The sequence below is a fragment of the Festucalex cinctus genome, chromosome 14, assembly GCF_051991245.1.
Source record: "Festucalex cinctus isolate MCC-2025b chromosome 14, RoL_Fcin_1.0, whole genome shotgun sequence".
Taxonomy (NCBI): Eukaryota; Metazoa; Chordata; class Actinopteri; order Syngnathiformes; family Syngnathidae; genus Festucalex; species Festucalex cinctus.
Genome location: NC_135424.1, coordinates 14,340,349 through 14,352,959, shown reverse-complemented (window position 1 = coordinate 14,352,959; position 12,611 = coordinate 14,340,349). Strand labels below are relative to the sequence as shown.

The following is a 12,611-nucleotide window of genomic DNA, read 5'->3' as shown; positions in this document are numbered from 1 at the left end:
GTCATGGATATTCCAACAGCATAATGACACAAAAACACACAGCTAAAAAAAACACAAAAAAAAACACCCAATGGTTTAAAGAAAAAAGGAAAACATTTGACCATTCTGTGTGCTTTTATGAACCCTGAAATAAATAACATTGTTATTATTATTAACACTGTGCAAGGAGCTGAAAAATGCCATCTAGAGAAGTCATACCCGAAACAAATTGAGCAGTTTTCTCATGAGGTGTGGGCCAAAATACTTGCTTACAGATGCAGAAATCTCATTGACAAGTTATAGAAATCATATGATTGCCACGGTGATTGCCTAAAAATGTGCAAAAAAATTAAGTTATAGTTACCATTTGGGCTGAAAAAAAAAAGAAAAAGAAAAAAAGAATCGGCTGACTGTTAAATCAACCACAAAAACTGGTTGACATAAAAATTTCTAACTTAAACTTTAATTAATGTTAAAGTTAAAACCAGAATACATACTGTTTGGCCACTTTTATTTTTCTGTTGCTGATTTCCTGCTAATGGAGTCATTCTCAAAAATTAAAAAGATGCCTTGAGTTCGCTTTAAACTAAAAAGGATCAAACGTTTTATGGAATATAGTTCAAAGCAGAATTAAAAGCAGATTAAATAATAAATGATATACCATTATGGTACACTTAAGCACACTCCACACCAGTGACTAAACAATTGCAACTTTTTTTTTTCTTTTTACTGAGGGAAATGATGAACTGCCCAAACAATAACAGAGGAAACTACTGAAATATGTGATGGTTTTCTATGTTCTTGATAAAAACCATTCTTGTGTGAAGCAATTTTAATATTTTAAACCAGGCTTCAAATTGCAGCAACTGCTGTTTAAAAACGTTTTTATAGTTGAGCTACTGATTTTTTTTCCCCATGGCATCATTTCAGTCTGCTTAATACAGAGTCAGAATTCTGGAATTGTGACAATGGCAGAGGTGAAGATCAATTTTGGTGGCAAGTTTGTGAGCAACCAAACACACAGTTTGACCTGGACATCATTAATCACACTGGTGATATGCTGAAATGGTCAGCAAAAATAATCATGTGCAAATGTGACCTAGATAAAATAGAGTGAATGAAATACCCGATAAATCCAATCTTAATTCCTCTGTAAGTGAGACACACAAAGATTTTCTTCCCTATTGTCCTCTTATTTCTGTTGCAGGTTGTCAAGCAACAGGCTGTTGTCTCCATAGATACATTCACAACAACGTCACATTTCTAAGATATATGCTGAGATGGAACAATGAAGCGAGTCCAATTTGCAGATAACCAAGTCAATGTTCATGCTTGATACAACATTTGTTTGGTATCAACTTATTAACTCATTACCAGCTTATTAAGTGCCTGACTCACCAGTAATACATTTAAGAAATATACAGAAGATGTTAATATAATCATTTATTATTTGTATGTGAAAATATATGTCAAAAATTACAGTGTGTCCATATATGATAATTGCCACTGGTTTGATCGCTTGATATTTGTGAGCTCTTCCAGTCACATTCATCTCAAGAGCAACAAACAAGCAAATGAGTTGAAAACTCTTGTATAATGGGTTCGTTCATGCATTCATTGAAAATCTGTTCAATAAGCGCAAGGTGAATATGACCACACTTACTAGTACTACTGACAGTATCTATTAGCGAAAGCTTTGATTTGTGCTTTGCTAGTTAATTATTTATGCGACCTGGATTCTGAAGGCAGCAGAACCTGAAATTTAGGAAAAAATGAAAACAACAAGGGCCAGCCTCAGCCAATATTCCTACAATTCATCAACTACAAAAAAAAAAAAAAAAAAAAAAAGTTTATTCACAGAAAACAAAAAGAAAACATTTATTCACAGGTTGATAGCATGCATCTCGACTGTGCCCACTATGAGAGTACCCCAGTACCTTTTTACCCTCAACGCTCAATTAAACATCACATCTGTCTGCCCTCAGCACCAAGCACTCAATCCAACATCAGGTTTACATGACACGGTGGGACATTCCCACTGGCTAGTTGTCAACCAAGCAGGTTGCAGTTCCCAGCACATACTTTCACTCCTCCCCTTTGGCTTGAGTTCCTCTTAAAAGTCTTGTTGAATCAGGACTCAAGAGGGACAGTTTGGGATCTTCACAACTGTAGCCACCAAAACTCATCAGTAACAGAATAATAATGACAAGATGAGATTGAAACATAGGATGTATGTTCTTTTCTCCAGGAGTAATTTAATAGAGGGAAATTTAGAAAAGTTTGCTGGTCTATCATATGTCAGCGCCAAACCAAACTTGCCACTTCAGTCCGTGCTTAGTCATTTTTTATTTATTTTTTTAAGTTTCTCATCATTTGTCAGCAAAATGGGCGTCTGTCAGTGACATAACATAATCAATGTTAAAAAGAAAAAAAAAGATTTGATTCTTTGAATTTTAGCCTAGAAAGCTCCACAAAAACGAACAAAACCTCAAATTATACGACCCACTCTCACCTATGATATTGGAGGAAAAAGTATGCAGTCTTCATCATTAGTTATTTTCTCTTGTAGTCCAGGTTACATTAGATCCTAGATAAATAAATAAAAGTGACCTAAAGCCTGTATCACAATGAACGGTGAAGGTTTTTGCAAGGGTAGCGGGTTTTGATTTTTTTTTTTTTTTTTTTAAGTCAGTGTTCGTTCAAGGTTGCAAACACGTTTGCCAACAGTTTTAATTAGGGGTGGGAACCTCTGGGTACCTCACAATACGATACGATATGAAATATAAGGCTCATGATAACGATTATCTCATGATATGACGATACCACGATTATCGATATATTGGTCAGGTAATAAGTCCACGATAAAACTAATCAAGACATAAACTGATGTTTTTACAATGAGAAAATAGTTTCTTTTTGTACCATCACTGGTACAAATACAATTGTCTTCTTAATAGAGACACTTTTGTGAATAAATTTGTCTTCCTTAAAAGCGTAGTTTCCAGCAATTCCCGACGGCGGCGCTATACGGTCTGTGTGTAAGGTTCGGCAATTGCCGAACTTGGCAGACACAGAGTTGACTACAAATATCGATACTTGGCGTAGGCATATCGATAATCGATCGGGAGACAAAGTATCACGCTTTATTTAGGTGGCCCCGGCCAACTTGCCGGACTATTTTCCTCTCGTCCAACACTGGACCAGAACTCGTGTCACAGAACGCTGTCGGGGGTAAGTCAGTGCTCATCGCACACCACTGGAGGAGAGGATGAAATAGAGATTCATGTCAAAAAATCCAAACTATCACTTTAATGGCCGCACTTTTTCTTGTCATAAGTTTGTTGCAAAGTTTTGAGTAGGTTACACTGAATGCTAAAGTCAGAGTACAGCAAACAGTTGCAATCCAGTCAAGCTTTTTGGTCCTTTATGAATGATGTGGAAAACAATCCGCAGGCACACAGGCTTGATTGAACATACACAAATGGGACCTGGCATGAAGTGATCATAAACACCTGAGACTGACATGGAAGCCAAACCGTGCTGAGAAAAAAAAAATGTATTGTGCAACATTGTTTAAAACACATTTGCAAGAAAATAAATTGTGATGACTGAAAGGAGAATCAGACCAACAGTAGTCGTACACACACCATAATAAATCATTTTAATATGCTTGTCTGGCTCACAAAAACAGGCATTTGTAATTGCACCTATTCAGTATTCAATCCTGTCATATCAGACAATTCTGCTGCAGCAAACACTATGGCACCTTCTGAAAATCATTCTTCCCCGAGAGGGCATAGTGTATGATGGATTCTGGCAACAGCGAAATGAGTGTCGTACCTTGTCAGTTCCGATTCTTATAGCTCGCAGAATTTAATAAGCACCTAAGTGAAAATGAGCTGCTGCTTTTCATACCATCTTTAGATAAAATTGACTTCACTTGCCTTTAGAAATGGAAAGCAAAATATGATCTAATTGCATGATCAGGGAGGAGTTCCACCTGTTCCTGCCGACGGTTAGCGTGAAGCCCGTGTTACAAATACCCAAGTGCTCAACTGCACTAATATAAATAATCCTTCTCGCTCTATCTCTTAGCGTTGCAATTCAATTCAACGAGGCCAGTTGTTTTGACTTTAGCATGAGTCATCTCTTTGCACACTGCTTTTGTCTATCACAAATTCTATTGTCACATACTGACATCGGATCTCAGATACTGTATCAATATTTGAGTCAATCCACACCACCACACTTTGATGAGGGCAAATTGGATTACATCACATAGATTCCAAATCTAGAAGTAAAATGCCATGTTGTCAATTATTGTGTTATCATTACAATCTAATTAGCAATATTTACAGATGATGAGGTGATGACACACTGATCAGATTATGAGCGCCTTCACAATAATACAGTGCAAGCAAGCCAGATGGCTTGACAAAAAGACTTTACTTCAGACATCAAGCCTTCCCTTGCGGTCAAGCTGCCAACCATATGAGAAGGGATGCAGGATTCAAGAGTGATACATTTCAAAATACATAAAGCTGCTTAACTAAAAACACACAAACATTCTCAATTAACACGCAGAGGATTCATTTTGTTTGTCCAAGTGCTATACTATTCTACTATCCTTATTTTTATACGGTACAATAACATGTATATTTCAAGTGACACGTTTCTGTTACAGCTGTGTTTACACTGACTGAACTCATGAAACAGTCTAAAAAATTTTACTAAGAAGGCTCACATTACGGATATATAAAAAAATGTGATCTGAAACTAATATGCTGTAGGATTATTCACCCCCATCTGGAAGTGGCCCATTTCTGATCTGAGGATATCTGGTAACCTCACCAGCAAGCTGAATTCTCGTGGCATTTGTTCACAAATACTACAAGAATCCATCTTGTACTGCTCCCGCTGATCTGTTCGCAACTGACCTTTTTCAGGTTGGCCCAATCAGGTGTCATTTAGGGCGGGACATGCAGCTGTGACGAAACCAGGAAGCAGTGACGCCGTAGGAAACAAACAAACCTAACAGACGAATGGACGCTGCAATTCTGTTCTCGCAGAATTACTCACCGTTTCCTTGTTAAATGTTGAACAGCGAGAGGCTCTTTGTGCATTTCTATCTGGTAAAGATGCTTATGCTTTTTTTTTGTTTTGTTTTCCTAACAGGAGACCGAAGACGACATTTTCATCCGTTGCCGTGATTGGTCAAAACAAACGCGCACAAGATGCTGCTTCGTCCAGTCAACTCGAAGTATTGCACAGAATGTCCCGCCTTTCCTGAGCAAATCGCCGTGCAGCAGTCCCAGATTGATAATGTGGCACTGTTGTTTAGAAACATCGTTTAACTTAAAATTGTCCTAATCCTCTGATTCCAGCCTCTCAACAGTAATTATTCTCTGATTTTTGTAGTATGCAAGAAATTTGGAAACATCTGCTTTATGTAAGACATTTGGAAACATCTGCTTTTACTTTGGAAAACTGACTGAACCAGGATCAGTTTCAAAAAGTTTGTTGAGTACATCAAACCCTCTCGTATGATATTGCTTATTTGTTGTTTAGCTGTTTTTTTGTTGTTTTTTTAAGTCGATAAACAACACAACATAAAGAACAACAGTTGGTTAATGAACAACAGAGATGGGAAATTCAGGTCCAGAAAAGTAAAAACCCTGCCAGAGTTTGGCTTTAGCCACAGGTGCTTCTACTCAACTGGCAGGTAAAGGAGCTGGGGTGAGTAGAAGCACCTGTGGGCTTCGGCTTCAGCCAAACTGTGGCAGGGTTTTTACTTTACAGACTTTCCCATTTCTGATGAACAGTATTCAGGGAAAACTTCTTGTAACACACTTTAATGCAAAATATATATATTTTTTTTATCAATCAATGAATAATTGATAGAATAATCTATTCTAAAAATATGTGATAGTGACAGCTCTGAATTGTGTGCTCTAAAACCTTGCAGTGTAAATACAGCCTAATTATACGGTAATTGATTTGATTTACACAGATCAAATTAAAACACTGAAGAAATACAAAAAAAATCAACACAAAGGCGTTAGGAAGGTCAAATAAACCACATATTTCATCAAGTCACTAATTTTTTAAAACTATTCACCACCCGACGAGGGTTTTTGTTGTTGCGACTTGGCTGTCACCACAGTGAGTCACCCGCATTATTTGTTTGGCAAAGTTATTACACTGAATACCGTTCTTATGCAACTCTTCCATTTTTATTTTTTTTATTTTTTTGCCTGGGCTTAGGACAAAAAGTGGCTGGATTTTGGGGCGCCAACTACGACTTAAACCCATATAATAGTCACAAACAGCAGCAGCAGCATGTACCACTACACTACCAGCGCGCGCACCTCACAAGGGTGCTTGAGACTAGATTTCTATATAACAGACAAAAAGATACCGATGTAATAAAAGGTCTAAGTAATTAACTGTAGTATTGTGACTGAAATAAAAGTATGACAAGGCTGAATTTTTGTATTTTGCTACATTGGTTGATGTTTTTCTTTTATAGTAAGCAGAACAAACAAAGGGAGTGCATAAGAGGTAGGAAGGAGGAAAGATTTACACTCTCATTCTACCTAGCACATACAATAATCCTGCTGTGAATCACCTCTTTGTGTATAGCAAACCTAGTGACCGGTGTTTCAGCAAAAGTGCCTTGAAAAATATCTGACTTAAAACAAAAAAAAACTAACCTAAAATAGCAAATCAAAATTGGATAGCACCGTACATCTTTTGTACTTCTCATGCAAAGTTGTAAGGAGGAAGCTTAACATTAGCCTTATATATATATTATGAATGACTGTATTTGATGACTGATTTAAATAAATAAACTAAAATAATACTTGTTTTCACTCACTTTAATTAATATTTAATGAACTCTGGCTTGTTTCTAATCATCATACTGGCTCAAGCATGAGCGGAACGGCAAAGTGCAAATGATCATTTTGCAAGTTCTAACATGAGTGAATAATGTACAAGAGTCTACATAAAACCTCATTATGAATCTCTGAGGGTATGCTCAATCTGCTGCTCCAATTATTTTTTTTTCTTTTAGGTTTTGCAGAGAATGAATGAGACTTACTATAGGGGGCTGTTGCACAGCCATTGATGGAAGATTGCATTTCTCAGTGCTCATTGACGAAAAAGTAAGTGAGGCGAACATGTCACGTCTCTTTTACTCTCCATACAAAACTAACTGTTTACACAGAAATCTACTCTCAATCAATTTATTTCTTTTTTTTTTTTTTTTTTTTGCTGTCACCCGTTCAAATAACATTACCCCAATATCAAGATTGTTTAACTACAGAAACGTAGAGCTGCTAATGTGAAGTGAACATTCTTGGCTGGCGAGTATGTTCGAATATACTTGCAAATATGTCCGAACATACTGAAATATGTCCGAACATACTCGCAAATATGTCAGAACATACATGTAGGCTACATGCTACAAAGTTAGCATACCTTCCAATAATGCCACGTGGTATTTGCGCATGTGCGAGTGAAAACAAAACCCCATTTTTTAGGCATTTGGGACACATTACCAATTCATTAGAAATTTAAGTAGAGAAAAAAACAGTGTTTATTCATAACTTTTATGATTTATTATGTGTTCCGTGCATGATTAAGGTTCGACATTTTTGTCACTCGCGCATGCGCAAATAATACCCCGTGGCATTATGGGAAGGTATGCCAACTTGTAGCATGTAGCCTACAAGTACGTTCGAACGTATGTGCGACTATGTTTGAACGTATGTGCGACTACGTTCGAACGTATTTGCGACTACGTTCGAACGTATGTGCGACTACGTTCGAACGAATTTGCAAGTATACTTGAACATATTTGCGAGTATGTTCGAACATACTCGCCAGCCAAAAATGTTTACTCCACATTGGCAGCTCTACGCTTCCGTACTTAACATACTGTTACCAAGTACCAAAAGTAGTTTCTTTCTTTTCTTATGAAAATGTTCAAAAATGACTTCACCAACTACACTACTAATCATTAGTTAAATTCAATAAATTAAGACTATGTTCTTTCAAGTTCTAAATCAGGAAAAAGTTGGATAAAACCTTGTAGTTACAACTGGTGTTAACAGCATCACGTGATATGTCAGAAATTCTCCCAAGACCTCAGTTTAGTATGTATCAAAGGAATAACTGCTTATGCAATGCAACTCACTCAGCTGCTACGTTATTTGTCTTTGTCTTTGTCTGAATGGTTCGCGAGAAGCTGCTGAAATACCACAGGGAGATGCATTTACATTCCCATGTTGTTTCAAGGTAGTAGAGCTGCTCAACTGAGTGAGATGAGGGCAAACAACAGACAACATACAGTCATCAGCTGAAGTTTACAGTGCCGGGAAGGGAGTGAGTTTTTAATTAAGTTCTGAAACATAATTAAAGTGCTAGTTGTTGAGTATATCCTAATTTTCTGCTGACTAACCCTCAAATAGGAATTAAACACCATGTCTAGATGTAATACATACAGGTATTAGCAGCAAAAAAAAAGTGCACTGAAGCAAGCATTATAGTCTTGTATTAAAAATAAAAAATAACAAAAAACAGGAAGAGACACCCCAGGGAAAAAAAGAATTAAAAAAAAAATCGTTTGTGCGATATGCCAAATTTAATTATGTATTTTCCCTAAATGGTGCTTTTCACTGAATGAATTGATGCTACGGATGGCTTTCATGCACAAAATAATCACATTCAACAAATGTCAACACTTGAGGTCTCTCTCCAGGGGAGATCAAAGCTGAAGACAATCTTTACCCATCTTCCAACTAGCCAAATCTGTGTTGTCTCCAAAGAATAATCACAAACTAGCTTAATTAACATCTATCCAGTACTACACCACAGCAGTCAGCTTTATGCATCTGTGTGCACAAATTGTGTGTCTGTGTGTGTCAGCATTCAGCGTATGTTGCATCAGAGCCCACTTCCAAAATAGCAACACTCACGTTTTTGAAATTAAGAACACTGTGAAATTTGCTACTTTGTTATGTTTTACTAGGTACAGTATAATCCAAACGCCGTGGACTTAGAAGAGCTAACTCCTATCTAAAAACTCTCCCACAATGCAACACTCATGTAAGCCTTAAGGGGAAGTTAATTAAAAAACGTCTTTTAGAATACAGTAATATGTTCTATGCACCCCACTACTAGCCTAAACACGGAATTCTGACTAATATTGCACTTGTGAAATATGAAATAAGCATCAAAGTCCATCCACCACATTTTATCCATGTCAGGTGGCGACCATTTTGCCACTTGCTATCGACTGAAAACGACATCACAGTTGCTCAAAGCTGGGTAACAACCAATCAGGGCTCACTTCTTTTCTGAGTTTGGTCAAGCTTAGCCGTGATTGGTTGCAACCTGAGCCCTGAGCAACTGTGATGTCATTTTCAGTCGACAGCAAGTGGCAAAATGGCCGCCCTCTGACATGGATAAAATCTGGTAGATTTTGATACTTACTTCATACTCCACAAATGCATTGTTAATCAGAATCCTGTGTTTAGGCTAGAGTCACGTGGAACATAATGTAAAGACATTTTTTGACGCGAGTTCACTTTTAAGTAAACAACATATCAGTGAATAGTGTCGCTTCAAAAAGCATTACCACACTAAACAAACAAACAAATTAAAATTATGCCTGTACCCTATAACAGATCAACAAAAGTAAAACCTCAACTTTTAGCATGTTTGTGAAATCCAATTACGTTACGTGACGTAAGCGGCCTCACATTTAAAAATATTGAAACTCAAGTGGTGTCAATGTTTTTTCAGTATCTATCTGGATGATTGAGCAGAACTTGTTTAAACATTTAACATCACATTGGTGGTTGATGTCATTTAAACTTGTGTCACAGTAATTATTAAAATATGAAATGTACGAGGTACATTAGTGACATGACATTTAACACCTTTCCCCATCAGTCATTAAAGAGGGTGTTTCAAGAGTGCTCTATTGTTTCTAACGCATTCATAACAGCCTTGTTAACTTCTGCTCATACTCGTATGAGAGTTAACAATGTTTAAATGTCATTTAATAACTGACAGTTCAGTTAATTTGGGACTTGAGCTTTGGAAACCAATACTGATGTATCACATTTCAAGTCCCGCTGCAGACAAAAGGAAATTGCAGCTTGTGAAAGTGTGTCCTGTCTACTGCTGAGGTGCCTTTGAGCAAGACCCAACACTCGGCTCAGTACACCAAAATCTCTCCTTGTATAAGTGTACTCTGGTTCTCTCTGGTGTGAAACACAAATATGCAACAGGATAAATGAAATGTTCCCATTTGAGGTTAAAATTATCTGTCCTACCAATTGCTTGTCCTCATTTGGGTCAAACTGGATCCAATCACAGCTGACTTCGGGCGAATTGCAGGGCATGGGTAACATTAAAGACCGAAAAAAACATGACTTTGAAGGTTCTACCCTAAAAACTCGAGTGTACAATCCCTGATATTCCAGTACTGAAAAACACACATAAAAAGGCTGACAATGCAAACAAACACGGAAATCAAATGCCATTCAAGTGAAACATGCATGAACAAGGTAAAAGAGCCTACCTTCATCTCTCTCCGAGTCCTTTAAGTGACCAATGTAGCGGATCCGAGGCTGAAAAGGATTTCAAACGACGTTAGGCATGTCAACTTCAGCGAGTTTTGTGATGACATCATTCTTTTGGCTGGCAAAAAAAAAAAAACCTGGGCAGCATGCAAACGTCCCAACACCTCGCGTGCACGTTTTCCTTCAGATTTAAAGGTTCGGCTTCAAATACAAAAGGTGGGACAAACATGTGTATCCGTGTTGCAAAGTAAGCCTTGGCAGGCTGATCACTCTCATACCGAGTTGCCTAAATCCGTTTATGTAATGGCCTGTTTGTGTGTTATAATCCGTCAGTTTGCCTTGTGGAGCGAAGGGCACATATAACCTTATTGGTCTGCGCAAATGCAACGGCAATGTAGTACTGTAGTTTGGGTCAAACAAACACACACACTCTGTTATGTTCGCTCTCACACACGGTGGGGGCAGCGTGCAGTCTGCCTGCACCGCACCGACTCCCAACACCAGAGCAGCGGATGACGCCATTTCTGTGGCTGACAGTCGGGATACAACCACAAGGGTTCATTTGGACGCGTACGCAAGCAGCACATCCAATCCACCCGCACTTATCAGGCTGCGCCTTTTAACGCCAACACGAATTGATAACCGCTTTTTAATGCAAACTGCTCGGTGGCGCTTCGCGTTTCCTTCCTCCGCCGACTCGGCGAGTCGCTCGATAGCGAAAATAGAGCCGTAATAAACACTCGCTTGTCACCGAGTCGAACATTTCCAGACCTGTCATGTTGAAAAAGAGACGGTAAAGGCGTCAAGTTGGTCAAAGTGCGAGCGGCCAGGCGTCCAATTAAAAAGTCACTTTCGCGGAATGAGCTCTTTTTTTTTTTCAGGCGACATGTCTGCACACTACTCGCCGCTGACAAAGGAGCAAGCCCGACAAACGGTTCGCAACAAGGTCAGCCTCATGGCGACTTGACATAGTAGTAGCACTAATAACATTAATGTCGGATTGTCCGAAGAGAGAACCGAGGTCGCCGTGTTTATCCGACATACACCGAGGACACGGAGTCATCCGCCCCAGACAAGCAGCTCCTAGTGGCCCGATACAAGTGAGTAAGTGACCGGTCAGCTCGCACAAACGAAGCCTCGAATATCTCGAAAGAACATCGAGTTCGCTTTGTCAAAATACCACCAAGGACACGGCTAAACGGGAAAAATCCCAAAGGGGAAACATCATTGTGAGAGGGGACTTTCGTTTTTCTTTAAATACAAGCTGGCCCATTCTGTCCCGACTTCGAAAGAACTGGTGTGGCACACTGCAATTGACAGCCACGACGAAAAAAAAGCCGTTTAATCACTGCATCGACGCCAAGCTTCGCCCACAGTGTTGTCGTGTAAAATCACTTTGACGCCTATGAGACTACGCTCGACGACGAGGATTCCTCCGCTCAACAACACAAACGCTGGTGCTCCCCCAACAGCCTTGGAACTATTCAGCACCGAAAGAACCGTCTCACTTGCCTTATGGTTGTTTGTTTACTGCATAACTTTGCGATCGAGCCGACCCGAGTTGTTTTTCGGCCATTAGCCCGGTGGATTCATTCATTCCCTTGTAGATCGCGCAAAGACACACTGCATCACCAGTGAACAAGTTAGCGAACACGCAATCTGGCTGGTTAGAATAGAAAGCAGGGCAGCGAGCCAGTCAAAGATGTTCAAAATAAGCGATGGCTTTTGTCGAACAGCAGCAGTCTTACCTGCGCTGTCAAGTTGAGAATCGCGTCCGTTTTTCGACGAAAGGGTGCTAGTATTCCATAGGAACATTTAAGTGGTGACTCGGGGAGGTTTCGCCGTCGCTCGTCGGCCCCAGGTTGATGTTGAACACGGCTAGATAAAGTCGTTTTCGCAGAGCACTGCTGTTTGCCTTGTTGAGAAGCTTCTCCAGCCTGCCTCTTTCTCAAACCCCCCTACCCCCACCCCTGCCTTCTGAGTATGATTGACGGGCACGTTGAACACGCCCTTCCAATTCTGCGCAATCCAATTGGA

General features: G+C 39.2%; 1 protein-coding gene across 4 annotated transcripts in view; it reads right to left on the bottom strand.

Moving 5' to 3' along the window:
* The window catches only part of arid4b (AT-rich interaction domain 4B), a 47,459-nt gene extending 34,916 nt beyond the window's left edge, over positions 1-12,543 (bottom strand). For 3 of the 4 annotated variants that reach the window (XM_077494386.1, XM_077494387.1, XM_077494390.1), the window contains exons 1-2: positions 12,323-12,543; positions 10,574-10,622 (exon numbers count right to left, since the gene is read on the bottom strand). In XM_077494386.1, the coding sequence (XP_077350512.1) occupies positions 10,574-10,579 (6 nt within the window). In that variant the 5' untranslated portion in view covers positions 10,580-10,622; positions 12,323-12,543. The remainder of the gene's footprint in view (positions 1-10,573; positions 10,623-12,322) is intronic. The other variant, XM_077494389.1, reaches the window with a different exon arrangement.
* Positions 12,544-12,611: the final 68 nt, after the last annotated feature.